Below are 18,709 nucleotides of genomic sequence, written 5' to 3' on the forward strand. Positions count from 1 at the left end.
AAATATTACCAGCTGGGTACAGTGGTGCACACTGTAATCCCATTACTTTGGGAGACTCAGGCAAGAGAATTTCGAGTTTAAGTCCCATCTGGGCAATTTAGTGAGACTGCCTCAAAAATTTTAAAAAGTTTTAAAAGGCCAGGAATTTGGCTCAGTGGCACTGTGCCTGCTTTTTAAGCGCAAGGTCCTGAATCTGATTTCCGGGTCCAAAAAAATAAAATTAAAAAAAGTTAGGGTCGGGGATTTAGCTCAGTGGTTCCGCCACCTGCTTTGCAAGTACAAGGTCCTGAATTCGATCCCTGATACCAAAAAATAAAATAAAAAAGTTAAAAAGAGTCTGTGTATATTGCTCAGCATGTACCACAAAAACAAACAAAAAAATTACATAAACATTGCTTTTAAAAAGTTTTTTATGTTGAAGGTCTTTTTCACCTTCCTGTTCTTTGCTTTAAGCCCTAGTAGTTTGTTTTTACTGTCTGCAAGAGAAAACTCTTAAGCTTTATTATATATTTTTTCTGCATAGGGTAAATCTTTGATTCCATTTTTTCAATATATCTGTCTTTATTTTGACAAAGTTAAAATTTACAGCTAGACATGATGGCACATGATTGTAATCCCACCACTGGGGAGCCTGAGGCAGGAAGATTGTTATGAGTTTAAGGATAGCCCACACTACATAGTGAGACCCTGTCTCAAAAAACAAAAGTTAAAACAAAAACTTACAGTTTACATCCAGTAAAATCATACATTTTGGTCTCAAGCCTGAATTTTGACAAACGTATAGTTTTGTTGTTTAGCTACAGTCTTGCTTGGTTGCCCATCCTCAGTTGGCCTTAAACTTGTGATCTTCCTGTTTCTAGAGTAGCTGGGATTATAGGTGCCTGCTATCATTTCCAGAATGCTCCCTTGGGCAAACTGTAGTCAATCTGTTCCCCTAGCCACTGGCAACCACTGATGTTTTCTATATCTTGTTTAAAAATTTTTTTGAAAATTGCCTTTTTGATGTGTAGTTCTGAATTTGGACAAATGCAGTCAAAGAATGCACTTGTCAAAAATAGGTTTTTGAAAGAAAAGTTTATTCCAGTTAGCAGGGACTAGATATCAGATTCTAGAAGCTAGCTGGGAAAAGCCGAGTTTATCACATCCATGTGTGGACGGGCTGACATTGGGAGAGAGAGACAGTGTCAGGTAGCTGGGAAAGATTTCACCCCTGAGAGTTTGGGCTGACACCAGGAGAGAGATTAGCAACTCGCTGGGGAAGGAATTAGGCTTATGGAGGTATGGAAGGGGCTAAGGAATCGGGGGTGAAATGTTTATGACTTGGGTGCCCAAGGACTGTCTGCTCAGGTGTGTAGACAGTCTCTGGACTTCTTGGAGCTAGAGGGTGTTGTATACTTTGAATCCATTTGCCATGTTTACAAGGAAGCTGCTCGTTTGTTAAAAGCAGCCTGTTTGCTTTTGTCCCATTTGTTTGTGAAGGACTCACGTAAGTTAGGCCTGACACAGTTCTATCACCTACTAAAAAATTCTGTCCTGGTCAACTCTATCATTTATGCTGACAACCATAGCTGTTCTATCTTTTGTCTAGCAGACATCAACAAACTTTGTGAAAGGGGCCATAGAATTGTTTTGTACTGGGTTTCTTCTTGCGGGGGGTACTGGGGATTGAACTTGGGACCTTGTGCCTGAAAGGCAGGTGGTGGAACCAATGAGCTAAATGCCCAGCCCTTGTAATTTTTTATAGTCTCTGCCAACTACTCTGCCACTGTAGTAAGAAAAGCAGGCATAGGTAATATTTAAAGGAAGCTGGGTGTGGTGGTACATGTCTGTAATCTTAGTACTTGAGAGGCTGAGGCAGGATTGCAGCAAGGCCAGCGTGGGCTACATAAGTTCCTGAACTACATGACACCTTATCGAAAAAAACGGAATGGACATGGCTGTATTTTAGTTGAATTAGTAAAACTTTATTTCTGGACATAAATTTGAATTTTATCTAATTTTCATGTCACGAAATACTCTTTTTCAGTCACTTAAGGATGTAAATACTTCTTAGCTTATATGCTCTATAAAGCAGGACTGAATTTGGCCTATAAGTCCTAGCTTGTTGACCCATCATTTCTAGATGTCCTGTAAATGGAGTCACATAGTATCTCATGTGCATCTGGCATGTTCATATTTAGTACAGTGTGAGACATTTTTCCATGTAGCTGCAGGTATCAACTGTCACTTTATTGCTGAGTAGGATTCCATCATACAGATATACCGCTTATTCATTCTCCAGGAACGTAGATAGTGCCGTTTAGATTACTTCCAGTTTGGAGGTTTTGGGTAAACACAGGATTCCATTTCACTTGGCACAGACCCATGAATGGAAGCTGTACATGTTTACAAGCAGCTACCAATCTAGTTCCCAGAGTGGCTATGCTATTGTGCATTCCCACCAACAAGAAGTGTGTTCTGGTTGTGTTCTACATTCTCTGCAAAACTTAAGTGTCAGTTTTGAGTTTTACATCTTATTACAAACATGTGGTCGGAGAAATGATTTGCAAACATTTTCTCCCAGCGTGCAACTCATCTTGTTATGCTTTTTGTACCAGGGATGGAACTCAGGATCTCACACTTGCCAGGCAGGTGCTATGCCACTGAGTTACATCCCTGACCCTCTTGTTATGCTCTTAAAAAAAAATTGTTTAGTATAAGAAGATAGTTTATTTGGAAAAAGGATGGAAAAGAAAGAGGACAGACAGCTGCAATGGGGTGACAGGGGGAATCAGACCTGAACACCCCTTGTCATATTCTCAACTGCTTTATTCAAAGAGAATTTCTTAATTTTGGTAAGTCCTGTTGAGTTTTTTATTTATGATCAGATCAGACCATGCCTTTTGTGTCCTGGCTAAAAATGCATTGCTAGACTAGGTCACAAAGATTTCTTCTTGTGTCAGTCCCTTGACAGGATACTGTTTCTGTGTATGACCAGCTGAAGCACCCTTAACCCACTGCAGGCACTTCAGATCCAGTTGTTTAGACAGCAAGCACCTCTCCATGGTTCCTGCTTGACATGTGTTCGGTCATAGCAACTTCTCACTGGTTTCCTCACTACCTCTACTACAGCCTCTGTATTCCATCTTGCATGCTGCATAAGATTAGCAAAATGATTTCATGAAGATTAACATCCTTCTGCTCATGAGTGTTAAAAATAGCTGACATTGGGCCAGGGATTGAACTCAGTGGTGCTGCCACCTGCCTCGCAACAAGGACCCAAGTTCAATCCCTGGTACCCCCCAAAAAGGCTGACATTTGCTTAAGCCACTGAAGGCTGAGCCCATGTGTGCTGTGTATATTTTCATTGAATTCTCACACCTTACATATTAAATAATCAGGTTTTACCAAGAAGGGAATGGGAAGATCAGGCTCCAAGACACACCTAGAAAACGATGGAAATGGGCCTGAAATCTCTGACTACTCTTCACTGGACCATAGAGCTTGAAAAGTAGTGCTTACACTCTGCTGGGTAGATTCTCAGCTTGACATTCAAGGTCCTTGACTGACAGGCTGTTATTGCTTGTTTGTATGTCCCCCCAAAGCCTCATGTAGTCACAGGTGGGGCTTTTTCTGGAATTGATTCCTGGTGCAATGCTAGGCTCAAGGGCACTAGGATTAAGGGTGTGAGTGCTGCCCACCCTAAACAATCTGCCTAAGGTAGAAGGGGCAGAAAGACTATTGAGGGCTCCTCTATTGGTCCCTTGTTGCTTTTGCTACCATGTAGGTGCCTTGAACTGTTTCTACTCTACGATGTCCCTCTGCCTTGGAGCCAACCAACTATGGACTGAGACCTCTACAAACTGAGCTAAATAAAATAAACCTTTCCCCTTCAACCTTGGATGTCAGGTATTTTGTCTCAGCAGTGAGAAAAGTTAACTACAATAGTCTCCTTTATCCCACGGGAAACCTAAGCATCCATCATACATCCCCCAGTCAAGGAGCTGCTCTCTGGAATCCTTTATTAGTTTGTGTAGCACCATCATGCTTTGCTTTTTACCTTTAGGTTTCTCCAGTCAGATCATGCCTGCTTCTAGCTATTCAATAAAAGACAGGGAATAGGAAAATAAGGTCAGGCCATTAAAAAAAAAAAAAAAAAAAATTGTTACAGATCTTTGTGTGTATGTGTTATGTTGCGCTGGGAATTGAACCCAGGGCCTCATGCATGCTAGGCTGGGGATCAGACATAGGGGCACAATCGCTGAGCTGCTTCCCTGGGCCTTTTTTATTTTGAGACAGGGTTTTGCTAAATTGTGCTGGGGTCAAACAATCCTCTTGTCTTAGCCTCCCAAGTGCTAGGATTACAGCCATGTGCCAACACATAAATAAGAGTATTCTTCCTATTATGACTGGTGTATTACAAGACCAGTAGGCAAAAAAAGTACGTTTTAATTTTTGATACTAAGTATAAGATTCTAGATACATTAAGAAATAACATTTCAATTTTTTTTTTAAAGGACTATGGTACAACAAACAGACCAGAATGTTAACTACTCACTCATGTTGGTGATTACAGATTAAGTTAAATGACAAATTTCGCTTGCTTTTGGCAACAATATACATCCTAGGGATTTTTAGCTGCCCACACCTGCCAATACTGGGAATCAAACCAATGGGGACCCTACCACTAAGCTATATCCCCAGTCTTTGTTCTTTTTGAAATGACTTTGCTGAGCTACCCAGGCCACCTATAAATGTGTAGTCCTCTGGTGTCAGCATCCTAAATACCTGGGATTACAGATGTATGCAACCATAGCCAGCTGTTTTTTTGGCTTAATCCAATCTCTTTCACTTCCTAATACCACTTTTTTTCCCCCCTTTTTGGCACAGGGGTCGAACTCGAGAACTAGCACTAGGGAGGCAGGCTGTGGCACCACTGAGCTAAATCCCTGGCGCCACATGTTCTTTTAAGTATAGCAGAAGTCAGAAATAGCTCAGAGACGGAACCTTCAGGGATTTCAGAGCAGTGCAGATGTTCACAGGGCAAAGAGGCTAAGAACCAGGATGGGGCAGGCTTGGGTTCCCACACAACACAGGGCTGAAGGGTTTACTGGGGCAGGCTCAGTGGAGCAATTTTTCGATTCATTTGGCTGTGGGTGTTAGAACACTCAACTCACCCACATGCCACCTTGGTTCTTTCTTCTGTCCAGCTCATCCCTAAGCCCCAGGTCCTGAAGCAATGCCCACTCTACTGAATGCCTCCTTCGAGGCTGAAGAAGGCACTGGGCTTTATTTATCCCTGGAGGCACAGAAACTGACCTTGAAACCTGTACACATGACAGTGCCCAAATTGACCTGTGAGTAACTGGAGAGCTTTGGAAGAGGAAGCTGTAAATACGAGGAATTTTATTTTATTTTTTGCTGACATACTATGAGGCAAAACAAAATTGACACTATACAAAATAACTTTATAAAATATCATTCACATCATATTTTATCAGATTTACAGCATTCTGTGCATGTTAGGGGTTATGTAAGGAGGTGAAAAAACACTATGCCAAACTTTAGTATTAGTTTATATACACACAGTAAGAAACAAAACAATAACTGTTAGGTATTCCATGAATTTATTGCAAAAATAGTGCAAACTACTTAACCTAGTAAGCTGTAAAAACAAACTTGAAAGGACCCAGCTAAGCTTAAACACAATAGATGCTCAGTATCTCAGCGTTTAGCTTTCTTTACCAGTTTCTCATCCATCCAGACCACTCCCCACCTGCTCAGTCTGGGGTGAGGGCTGAGGAGTAAGGAAATGTGAAGACTGGCTCTTCAGAGGCCAGGCTCATTGGCTGCTTCAGTCAGCAGCACCTTTTAGCGTCATGCTACTCGCTCGATGATTTTGTGAGGTCTGCGCTGAAAAATTAGAATGCCATGATTTGTAATTTTGAGCTTAGAATAAGATATCCAACCTCTTGTGATATGGAGAAGGGAATCAAGAAAGCAGCATGAGCAGAAAGGATTAGGAACATTAATATCTGCTTATAAACATAGTATCCTTTTCCTCAGGTGTATTTGGGTAAAGTATTTTAAGGTAGGGCAACCTGTGAACCAGATATTGCAGTAAATTTAAAAGAAAATAAAGGATACTATTACCTCTACAAGAGTAATTTTATATTTTCTTTCAACAGTCTATTGGGGTCCAAAAAAGCATATCTCTAAACAAAATAATAGAAGCAAAACAAAATGCTACATGTCAAAGCTAAAGAAACAAAATGCAGCATATGCAGGTTCTTTTTCTTGAGGTACCTATATAAATTTAATTACCTGCCCCCAAGTACTCTTGTTAGGTTAAAACAAAATGCGTCCTGGCGAGCCAATCATAGGGCATTTATTATTACTGAGAAAGTGCAACAACGCTGATCTTTATATGCAGCATACTAAAGGATGATTTATTCTTTATAAAATATAGCTTAAGTATCAACCTGATGGAAGTTAAAAAATTAAAAACATTTAACTAGAATTTTTTTTTTTTTTTTTTTTTTTTTTTAGATACTGCAGCAAAAAGCCTCCCAAATCAACTTTCAAAGTTTTGCCACTAAGGAATGTTGGTTCTCTTGTAAAATTCAGAGATCTCCTTAAAATAGTAAAACTATATACTATAGGAAAGATCCCTATCTTTTTATTTTTATTGGTATAAAATCAAATTCTTAAGACTTCAAAATATTGTGTTACCTCCAAAGAATTAAGTTAAAAAAGATTGCCACAGTAGGAAAAGTCTAGAATTGTAAACTGCCAAATATAAAAGCATGGAAAGTTATCAATCTCCTGTCTTACTTTGTTACCCGTCAAAAACTTTTCTAACTTCTAGAAACCCTGGGGCTGCTGCAGAAGGCAGATGTCTCCACCCGCAGACATAGGCTCGCCCTTTCTCTGTCCATGGTCATTAAGCACCTCCACTGGGTAGGCCAGGAGAGATGAAACTGACAACAGTCCATCTGCTGCTTAGGAAAGAAATTCTTATAAAATAAGCCAGAGGAAGGGGGGCATGAATGGCTAAGATAGCAATGCTAAAAGTACTTGTAATGTTTTTCAGCCGCCCCTTCACTGGCACAGAAAATGAAGTGAGATATATATATATATATATATACACACACACACATACATACATATATATATGTATGTATGTACATATATGTGTGTATATGCATATGTATTTATATGCATAGAAGATTTGGAATTAATTATTGTCTGTAAAATATTAAATTTGCTCTTGGACATAATTTTTTTCCTTTCCACAGAGAGTAGTTAGGATTCCAATATTCTGCAGCAGTTGGTTGGGAATCTACCAAATTCCATGGCCAATTGGGCTCTTCTCCCCACCTGCAATAAAAAATGTGTAATTCTATACTGATTTTTAAAATGTGTTAAGGTTCAACATAAAAGGCACAAAATAAATAAAAATATTATTAAATAAACGGAAATTATGATTTCAAGTTTCATGTGGAGTTACATCTCACTGTTTGGTTACTTTTTCCAATTTAATTTGACAGACTTAGTAAATAGCACCCAACTGTTTAACTGAGGTAGATCCACATTGTAAAGAAAGCTGGGTCCCCTCCATCTTATCTCTAAATTGAAGATGCTTTTACAAAACAAAAATCCATTTTAATCATATGCAGAAGCAATGACAGGTGGCACTACCTGAAGAAAGCTTAGAACATGAGCAGGTTTGTGAGTAAGACCTACACCTAAATCATACTCTCCTGCTGGAGATAAACAAATCCCACATTGGAGGGGAAAATATCAAACATTTATTTAAAAATAACCCTGAAAATGTCTCTAGACTTTCGGAACAGGTCTTTCTGCCTGACTGCCATAGAAATGCACAATGGTATGTCCATTTTCATCAAGCAAGGGCAACAGCCAAGCCAGACCTGGAGGGGAGGTATGGGAGAGGAGGATTACCAGATGCTTCCCTTTTTAACTTCAGAGAAAAGACGTATTGAGTTATGACATACATCTTGATCTGCACAGTTTAAACTCATTCTGCCTAATATTTTTGCATACTCTGGAACTCACAATTTTAATATCAGATTAAGGCTTAAAGTGGCAGTACCACCTAGCATCATGCAAGCACTGGACATCTGCAAGACACACAGAATGGTATTAAACTAAAGACAATGACGTGAAGCCTCAGAATTAGAATTAGCAGGTACTATAACTTTATAATTAATTATACAATCCATGTAGGAAATGAAAAATTATACAGAGAGGCCAATGTATTTAAATAATAGTTTATACAGGAACTGTCAATTTACAAAACAGCACTGCATGGTTTCTATATTGCAAGCACAAGACACTGTCACACAGATCCACTGTACAGGTATAAACGAGTCCATGGACAAAACATAGAGTACCACCTGAAATGATGCCTTTTAGCTGCTCAACTTCTTAGAAAATAGTAAACTTTAAAGGGATATAATACATTTTGATTCAAAATGTCTTCTAAAATGTTTTGTGGGGGAAAATTAAGAAGGGGCAAGATCCACAATGGGACTTTTGAATTCATTTTTGGTTCTTTTTCAATTATTTTATAAAAATAAAATAAAACTAGAAAAATTGATAAAACTAAGGGTTAAAACCCCTCAATACATATTAGGTATCAGGCAAGTAATCTGAAGTATGCCAGAGGTAAGAAAGGTCTGGGTTTAGGTACTACATTCTCTTCTTGTATTTAATGAGTCATCAGCCACTTTGCTGCACAGAAACTTCAATTATTCTCTTAAAACTTTTTAAAAAATAAAAACTCACTTGCCTCTTCAGTTATAAAACATGAATTTTCATATCTTTAAGAACTACATTAAAATCCACTACCAAACTCAGGACTTACTTAAATTTCCATTTAATACTAAACTACATACTTTAGAATTTTAGTCACATATGTGTATTTGGCTTTGAAGGAGGAACCAAAACTGTTAATGAATTATCCCTCTGTAGCTAGTGACCCTCGGAGGGAAAGGCCTTTTCTATATGAATATTTAAAAATAAATATGCTGGACTTTTTCCCCCACTTTAAACCAACAAAAGCATCCCTTGATAGGGAAGGGTCATTTTTAATTAGACCATTGGCCAAAAAACTGCTCAACACCTGGCTTGAAAAAATTAAAGATAAAAACTGCATGTCAGGCATGTTGAAGCTGGAGTCCTATATGCACAGCTCAAGTGACACCACGCCTAAGTAAGCGGTTTTCCCAAGTCACAGAAAATCACAAAAGAGAACAATGAAAAGCATTCCAAAATAAGGACTGAATAGCACCTTACACCTGAGGACTTCACAAGCATTTCACAAAGACGTGATTCCAACTCCTTTTAAAGCAGTCTACTTCCATTAGAAGACATTCTGAGTGACCTAAGAGAACAAAACCAGTAGATTTTGCTGATGGTCATGGTCAATGCTTGACTAAGATATGGTCCTGCCCTAGTTTCCTGAAACCCCAGCAGAGATGCATGTGCTTATCAGAGCACAGGAGAAACCATGGAGGGATCTGGCAGCAGGTGCCCTGGCAGCTATAGTCTGCAGGGTGTTAGAGGCTGCAGTCAGGAGCTGAGGGCAGGAAGGAGCCATACGAGGCCAGTGACTGACTTGTGGAATGCTTCAGGCTCACTTCCACTAAAAATGCGCCCCAACACACTTCCCAAAGGACACTGAGGACCAGATTTGAAAGGCACAGAGTCTAGGACTGGGTCTCCACACATGCTCAGGTGGGTGTTGGTGGAGACCAGAGGAAGGCCTAGGGCCATCTAGTTCTTGGGATGGAGGGCTTTCCCTGTTCAGCCCTGATTGTTCCCACAATCTCCAGGGTTCCAAGGAGCACCCCCCACCCTGCCCTGCTCTGCCAAGCAGCCTGCGAGGTATCCCCTGGCAGGTGGGTGGTGTAGGTGTTCTTGGGATCAATTCACAGGTGTTAAGGACCATGAAGATTCAGAAAACCGGGTAAGGGTCTTGACATCTAGTCCCTGTTGACTCTTGGGAGTAAGAAGTTACTATTTGGTGTCTTAGCTTTAACTCAACTACCTAAATCCGAGGAGGCTTTAAATAGAAGATAATTCAGCCTCCTTCCACCCCTCTAAAAGGGGATGTGGTGATGCGAGGACTTAACACTGCAGTCACACCACCATGGGCAGTAAAAGACCCAAATATGTCTAAATATTCACTTTGACCAGTAATAAGTGAGCAAAAGCACCAGGAATCTCCAGTGCTATTTAAATGATCGTTCACAAATGTCAAGAGTGGGCAAGACCCACCCTCCATCCTGGAGATGTGAGTGCAGTCAGCTGTGGGCAGATCTCAGTGTGGGTTCCCATCACGGAACCAGTCCAGCTGCTTGCTGCACAGTGTCCTCTCAAATGCACTCACCGCATCTGGCTGAAACCCAAGGCCAATCCAGAGGACCCAAGCAGCCACTGAAGCAGGTCAGGGTCATCACTGACACCCACCCTCAATGTCCAGGCTCCCAGGATGGAGAACGGTGTGATGGCAGAATTCAAAACATTTCCAATAAGACTGTAAGACACTTAGCTCTTTTGGAATCAAAGCATACCATGTGGTGTGAACAGCAATAGAACCCAAACCACAGTGTTAAGGGCAATTCCTCCAGGGGACGATATATTAGAATCCTCAGGGCTAAAGTCAGTGTCTGATGGACATCCAAAGGAGGACAGAGCCACCTTCACACACCTAGCCACAACCATAACTGTGAACCTGTCCTGTCCCTCAAGAAGGAGGAGGTATTCGGAATAAATGCTGACCTTTCACAGATTAGAGAACATAAGGAAGCTACAGACAGAAGTGAAGGAAGCCAGAGGACACTGAGGGATCCACAGTGCAGTGTGAGGGAAAAAACGTTCCTGACAGCAATGTGGATAATCACAGGAGGGTTGGCCAGAGGCACCAGCTTTCCTAGGACAGACTTACTACAAGCCTCAGACCATCCCCAGAGCTGCTGGTGGCAACTTCTACTCCAACTGCAGACCCTGTGTTCTTTTCAAACAAAGGGTGCTGGATTGGAAAAGTGTTTTGCTTTCAAATCTTAGCTCATTTTAAAGTAGGGAGTGGCAGTAACTCAAGGGTCCCAAAGCCTTTGAAATCATGCAACTATTTTAAATGTATTATTTGCACAAGAATTGGTGTTGAAGCACCTTGGTGATTTTCTAGTGTATAAAAAGGGAAATGAGAGCCAGGAAACAATTTTCAACCCATTCAGAAGTAAGCAGGGGGAAAAAGTGCTTTCTTACATTAAACGGAATCAAAAGCAGGGATGCAGGCTATTTCAAGGCTCTGCCACACATGTGGTCCTGCACAGAGACGCTCTTGCCAGCCAAGGGATGGCACGCTGCCCGTGCAGAGAAGCTCTTGGTTCTATTCATGCTGGCCTCTCACAATGCTGGAATCTCAGCTGGACAGTACTGAGTCATCCCTGGTCCACTGACACAGCAGAGAAGGAGGGGGCTGCCCCCACGTCACAGTATGGCACACATTTTCAAGCCAGAACTGAACAGAGAGATGTTCACAATTCAGTTTATTCAGGCAACATTTTGGCTACTTTCAGTGTGGATAGCTACACTTATGAGCAAACATGAATCTATCTATTGAGAATTCAGAGGTAGCTTTTATCTGTGTTTGTTTAACAACAAGGTATTTAGAAACCACCTTCTGTAGTGATTTGGCTAAGCCAATACATTCACTTGAGACAATAAAATGGCAAAACATATGCAGAGAAGCGAAGTGAGGGACCACGATGGGACTGATGTGACATTCATACACAGAGCTCATGGCCCCTTCTATACCTGACACCACATTGCCTAACCAGTTACAATGGGGGCTAGAGCAGGTACTTCAAATCCAGCAGAATCATGGTGTAGGGGCTAGCACTAGGCTTCAGATCAGGTCTCTCTGGCATCTACAGGTACAGCTACAATGACAATTGACCTCATGGCTTTAAATTGACACTGGCCAAAGGGACATAAGGGAGACCACCCTATAGCCTATTTATATGGGTCATGCAGATGCTACCTATCTGCAATGTCAAAAGCTGGATGGGACTAAAGGGAAATGCTTTCAGGAGCAATGGCAAGTAAGAAGGGATTGAACAAGACCAAGAAGTCCAAAAGATTTACAAGTAATCCTCTTATATTCAAATCAAGGAAGAGCACAGTCTCTTTCAAACAGATGGAAAACTTACTGTCAGAAAAACAAGAAAATGAGTCTACTTTGTCCTTCATGAATGGTCCAGACACGAGGCTAAAGAGCAGAACAAAAGCAGGTCTGCACAACTCTAACATGTAATATTGAAATACATGGCGGTGTCACTGAAGCTAAGCAGCGTCCTGTATTCACATCATTCTGCTACTGTGAATCTATTTACAATCATTTAAGTACAGCAGATGCAAAGTTGGACATAATAAAACAAGTTGTCAAAAAATCAGTGCAATTATTTCGAGTTGAAAATTTTTCCTTACAAAAGTCAAGCATGCGTGTAACAGGGACATCCCATGACAGAGTCACACGTACACTGTGTCTACATCAAAACACATTACAGCAGCGAGACTGCTGGCATGACAGCTGGAGAGAATGTTCTGTTATTTTGGGGAAGGGCTTAAAATATAAATAAAATGTTTGCATTCTGCAAGTGAGGCGCATGAACACTGAGGAAGTATTTGTTTCTACTATTGTACATTCCTTTTCTCATGAGCGTGAGAGATGAGTCAAAAGAGGTCACAGAAAAGTTTCTTATGGCTTGTCTGGGCCACCAGGATTGTCCATTGTCTGGATTAGGTCAATGTCTAAAGCGCCTCCTAATGGAACTGCCTTAGGTACAGAAAAATGCCCATGAAAAAAATCCTTGTAATTGTCCAACAGATCAAAGCCGCGCTGATGGACTACATCCAGTTCCTGAAGGCTCCGCGACAAGCCAAGTGCTAAGTGACCATGAGCAACCAGGAGAGGCTGTCCCATCCCCGAAGCCTCCTGGAGACACTCTGGTGTCCCAGCTGTGTGAGGCGTGCTGGTCTATCCTTGACATATTATATCAAATATATAATTTGGCTGAAAAACTGCCTTGTAAAAATAAAATTTAAATCACCCTGCAGATCAATGTAAAAGCACATTGCTGCTGCATATATAAGAAAAACAATTCATCCAGAAAAATTACATTTGTGGCTTTCAAAAATAAATCATCCAGTAAACTTGAAGGTAAACATTAGGTCATTTATAAAAGTTGGGTAAAATAATTCCTACCATATCCATCAGGTACCACATGCACTGGAATATCCACGTCAGCCAAATCAAACCAGAGTGGAAAGGAGAAAATAAATAGCAACATTTGCATTTAACAATAAAAATAACACATAACAATAAAATGCAGGGACTGAAACTCTCTAGGGGCCATTCGGTAATGGGGGTGAACATTAGGAATAGCAGGCAGTGTTTAGGCCAGCTGAGAGGAGCTTGAAGCTCACTCCCCACCTGCAACAGTGTCCTTCTGGGGCAAGTCAGCACAACGGCCGGCAGCGGGGGCCTTTGGAAAGGGAGTGGGAGGCCACAGCCAGGGTCAACATGACCTCAGGAGACCAAGCGGACCCTAAAGTGGAGTATCAACAGTGTGTGTGCAGACTTCTTTCTCAGAACCAGAAAGCAAAGGCAAATCCAAAATATCCCTTTCTACAAGTACAAGTAACTCAGTTTTACAAAATTTATCTGAAAAAGGAAAATAAGCTTATGATATGCAAGTGACAGGAACTACTGTGGCTCCTGAGCTTGCACTTTTTGGTTCTCCCAGGGAGAACTGCTGAGTGTAAGTGGTAAAGGTATGAGAGCTCATTAATGTTTTTAAAAAGTGAGTATTGTCAAATATACCAGGAAGAGTCCCATTATGGAAATCTAATTGGGAGATCTCTTTTAAAGAGATAAACTCCAGCTTTCCTTTTAAACAAATCCAGATTTCTACATCATAATTTTCACATTCAGTTTGCTTAAAGCAAGGCACACCTTACTTAACAGCGGGGTGGGGACAAAGCCAGCAAGTGGGCAACTCTCAATCCTGAACAGGCAGCCCCTGTGGGAGGCCCAGCAGGAAGGAGCCACTGGGGAACACAAGCCACACGAGGAGGGGCAAATGCCCTTGTGGCTTCTGTGAACAGGGCTAGGATTTATCTTACTATACTCTGAGGTTCTGCACTGTCTTAAAACTTATGCTAATAATGGAGGCATTGGTAGAAATTTGGGAAAACAATTATTTACCTGAGAAACTGTAACTACAGCCATTTAAAGTGAATCATCAGATGGTGTACAAAGGTATGTAGCTAACTCAAGCGGAGACATTTGGTCTGTTAATGTTTTTAGTATTAAAAGATATAAAACAAGCATAGGGCTATAAAAAGTACCCTTCTTAAAGTACTTTGGCCCACTATAAAGAAAACGTATACTTCAAAATGGGGAAAAAAAAAATCCGTATAGGTCTAATTTTTTGTCAGCTTGCACTCTTCCTTAGGCCTTAGCTCACACAATGCCTCCTTGCTTTGCTGAGGTTCTCCTGCTGGCTCCTTGGCACCCCAGGGGGATATCCTCAGAAAGCCTCCAGAGCCACCCCAGAGCTGCAAGTGCTGGATTAAAATGCAGATGCCCAGAGGCCCAGGAATTTGCATTTGACAAGCCCTACAAAGACTGAGATCCTATTGGGGGTGGAGACACATGGTTCCAGATGGCTCTAAGAATGGTTGAAACTAACCTAATTTCAGATTCTAAAAATTGACTAGTCAGAAGAGTCCCCTCTTCAGCTTGAATGTGCTGGGTGAGCTAAGCTCAGTATATTTGTGCCCTTCTGGAAACAGGAGAAAGTGCCATTTGCCAAAAAGACAACAGGCAGCTGCAGTGCTTCTGAGAGTGGGGGAGGGGGGCGCTTCTGTCACTTAAAAAGAGTAGGAAAAAAGATACAGCAAGAAGAGACTAATGTAGTTAGACATTCACATGCACACACAGACACACACCCCACTCTGAGTACACATCTTCACAGATCACAGCTACCCCTTGTCACTATCGCCAGTCCAGGCCCAATGATGGGACCACCAGGCCAGGGACTCATGGGCCTCCCCACCACCTTAAAGGCAAATAAATGACAGAGACAGGTGGACTAAGGTGGGTGCCTATCTAGCCTTAGACACCACCATTGGGACCCTCACTCTATCGCAGTGCCAGAGGTAATGTCACGCAGGGATGGGGAAAGGACATCAGCAGGGAAAGAGGAAACCTATAGAGCACAAAGCAGCACAGGGGAAGGCTCTTTTCCTTCCTTGAACTTCTACATGGAACATGGATCTGATTCTTACTCAAATTGTATTCAAGGACCAAAAGCTCAGTCAGCACAAACAGCAATGTCTGCTGTTATCTTTTAACATTGTCCACGGTGTCACTCTTAGTGCAATGGTTTCTAGACTGGTAAACCCCATCTGGGGCCCCAAATGCAAATCCTAACCAAGTAGTCTCTGCCCTCTGTTGCTCGCTTGAGCCTCTCAGCCAGCAAAAGGTGACTGGCAGCTCTCTTGGTTTCAGTGCATAGATCCTATGAAGCTTGCCCACCAAAACCGCACACCGAGAGAAGTGCACTCCAACACAGGAACTTGTTTCCCAGCGATGGAAGAGTAAACTCCATTTGTGCTTCATCAGCTGAGTGATACATGGGACCAAGGTGGCAGGAGGGCGATGAGTGACTGGTGGGCACCCTGTCCCTCCTGGAGGTATAGGCTACAGAGTCCACACAGGGGGTAGGATCGCTGTCACATGAAGTCAGTTGCATACTCTGTACTTAAGCACTAAGAGCCACAAGAAGGGGCCCATCTCCAGGCTCCAAACACTCCTGATATGCGAAATAGGTCACATGAAGCACCCCGTAGTCAACAAAAGGAAAACAGCATCTATCTATCACATTAATACTGCAAACCAGATATATATATTTTTCTCTTACATTAAAGACATAACAGTGAAAAAGGATTGTACGGTATTTATCACCACAGACCCGTATTCTTTAGAAACTTTGGAAAATAAATGTCACAGTCCTATAGGACAAATCTTATGATTAGACTGTCGGTATATTGTCTTAACTTCTCTTTTAAATAAATTTTTGTTAAAATGGCACTTGTCTGCCAATCTCTGGACCTGTCACTGCTGTAAACACGTGGCCCACCTGCCACTGCTCCTTTGCTGAGGCCATGTGAGGCAGGCAGTGACGTGTAAGAGATGCCCGTGGCTGCCTCGCATGGCCAACCTGGCCTCGGGCCCGTGGAGCTTGTGCAGCCATGCCAGGGGCACACAGCATCACAGGAACCAACATCAGTGACAACATCAGAATGGTCAAGGCTTTAAAACCGCAATCATGTTTGGTGTTGCTTTCTCTCTCAGAGAACATTCACAGCTAGTTTGAGCCCATCAATTTCATAGAGAATCATGCATTAAAAACAAGTAAATTGAATGACCAAATAAATTAAAAATGTTTTAAAGCCCTGAGTTCATAGACTGGTTTTAGGAAATTTTTAGGAAACATGGGACTCTAATAAGCAGCTTATAGATTTTGGCAAACCATATTTCCTGCGACAGTGGGGTCTCATACAGGTCTGCAGTTCAAAATCCAAGTTTGAAATCTGGGACGGAAGGCATTCTGGAGAATGGAGAATCTAATAAAATCAATGACATCTCATGTTTGATGCTGGCTGTCACGGAAGGGCTGGGCATCTGTTGGTCTGAGTGTAGCTGGTCTCATGTGAATCCAACTTGGTGTGCACAATCGCTAAACACTAGAACATGTCAAGCAAAGTACATGGTGCGCAGTGTGTCCTGATGGACCTGGACCGCCTTGGCCAACGCTTGGTGGTCTCGCCCGTTGCTCTGCCCAGAGGTATGGCTTCCCTCAGCACTGCAGGGAGACAGGAGGGAAGGGGAGGAGAGAACACAGCCTTTGTTTGACATCTGAGTGAGGATGATGCCTCAGACACCTAGGCGTCCACAGCCACCATAAAAGCACCAGCACTCAGGGATGTAGGCTCCAGGCACTCTCACTTGGTAGAAGCAGCTGCGAAGCCTGTCAGAAACAACCCTGGCAGTGACTTCCAGCCAGGTGCAGCACTCACCTGTCATGTTCCTTATCCACTAGGTGGTACCTGGCTCGGAAGGCCACCAGGTGAGCGTAGTAGGCTGGCGCAGGAATGGACACAGAGCGTGTACAGCGCACATAGGTGTGACACAACTGGTAGGTTAGAATCTGCAGCTCATCGGAAGAGAAACGATTGTCATCCCAAAGGACATGGTAGTGAGAAGGCCTGCTCGTCCCCTAAAAACAGATCAGAGTAATGGATTGTCAGACTCACTGTAAAATCTGTACAAAGAATACTGTGGGAGAATATCTGATAATAAAAAGAGATGTCTGTATTATTAAAAACTTATTAGGACAATCTAGCTTGAAAGCCTGTTTATAAAGTAGACTGTACATACTGATTCACACACAGAAAAATCATAACAGACATAAAGCAATTATTAAAGGTGAGCATAAATCAAAATAGGTAGCAGAGAGGATACTAATTGTTCCAAATAAAAAGAAACGAAAAATGTCTGGGGTCATCATCACACACTGGACACACACATGTTAAATGTCACCCCATACTCCCTGGCCTGGCCTCTGAGCTGTGCATCCTCCACACGGGATGGAGACAGCATCACATCTCAGGAAGAGCAGTCCCTCCTGAGAGCCACTCTGCAGGTGGAAGGTAACCTGACAGAGTCCAACAGCTAGTGAGTGCCACACAGGATGGTATAATTATAGGAAGTGTGGGTGCATGCTGCGGAAATAAGAGCTTTTTTATCTTTTACTTTTCAACGTACAGACAAAACTGTAGGCAGGTCCGTCCAGAGAGGTCTCTTCCCTCTGCCCTGCTCCTCCCACTCTGTATGTTAACTACCTTAGCTTCTAGTTTCTTGTTTCATTTTGCTTTTAAAAAAAAAGACCTGGGCCAGGGATTTAGCTCAGCGGTTCGGTGGCCTGCCTTGCAAGCTCAAGGACCCGAGTTCAATCCCGGGAACCAAACCCCCAAACCCCAAAAAACCAAAGACTGACAAATATACACCTGTGAGATATATACATACAGATACATATAGATGATAAATATCTATAAAATGAGTAAAAAAAAAATCACACTACACACCCTTAACCCAAAAATATGTGCCTTATGCATTGATTAAAGCTGAAAAGGTCTGTTCGATTGTTCGTTCGTTGGTTCGTTCGTTGGTTCGTTTGTTTGTTTATTTATTTATTTATTTATTTATTTATTTATTTATTTTTTATTTATTTTTTATTTATTTATTGATTGATTGATTGATTGATTGAGACAGGGTCTGGCTATGTAGTAGTTCAGGCTGACCTTGAGCTCACTATGTAGTCCTGGCTGGCCTCAAACTCACGGCAATCTTCCTGCCTCAGACTCCCAAGTGCTGGGATTACAGGTAAGCACCAGGACACCCAGTAAAAGGGTATTTTTAAAAATTGACAATTGAGGACAGTGTCTTCTGGGTGGATTAGGCACACTGTAATGTTTTATTTATAACAGCAAAAAAACTCCAATAAAAGGTATATACTGAAAAAAACTTTTTTTTTTTTTTTTTTTTTTTTTTTTTTTTTTTTTTTTTTTT

General features: G+C 41.8%; 1 protein-coding gene across 4 annotated transcripts in view; it reads right to left on the reverse strand.

The window, feature by feature from the left end:
- Nucleotides 1-5,368: 5,368 nt before the first annotated feature.
- The window catches only part of Ago2 (argonaute RISC catalytic component 2), a 74,747-nt gene continuing 61,406 nt past the window's right edge, over nt 5,369-18,709 (reverse strand). For all 4 annotated transcript variants that reach the window (XM_019209782.2, XM_019209783.2, XM_019209784.2 and 1 more), the window contains exons 18-19: nt 17,158-17,357; nt 5,369-16,943 (exon numbers count right to left, since the gene is read on the reverse strand). In XM_019209782.2, the coding sequence (XP_019065327.1) occupies nt 16,835-16,943; nt 17,158-17,357 (309 nt within the window). In that variant the 3' untranslated portion in view covers nt 5,369-16,834. The remainder of the gene's footprint in view (nt 16,944-17,157; nt 17,358-18,709) is intronic.

The sequence above is a fragment of the Fukomys damarensis genome, unplaced genomic scaffold (genome assembly GCF_012274545.1).
Source record: "Fukomys damarensis isolate Sample0158 unplaced genomic scaffold, DMR_v1.0_HiC HiC_scaffold_5, whole genome shotgun sequence".
In the NCBI taxonomy this organism is placed as follows: Eukaryota; Metazoa; Chordata; class Mammalia; order Rodentia; family Bathyergidae; genus Fukomys; species Fukomys damarensis.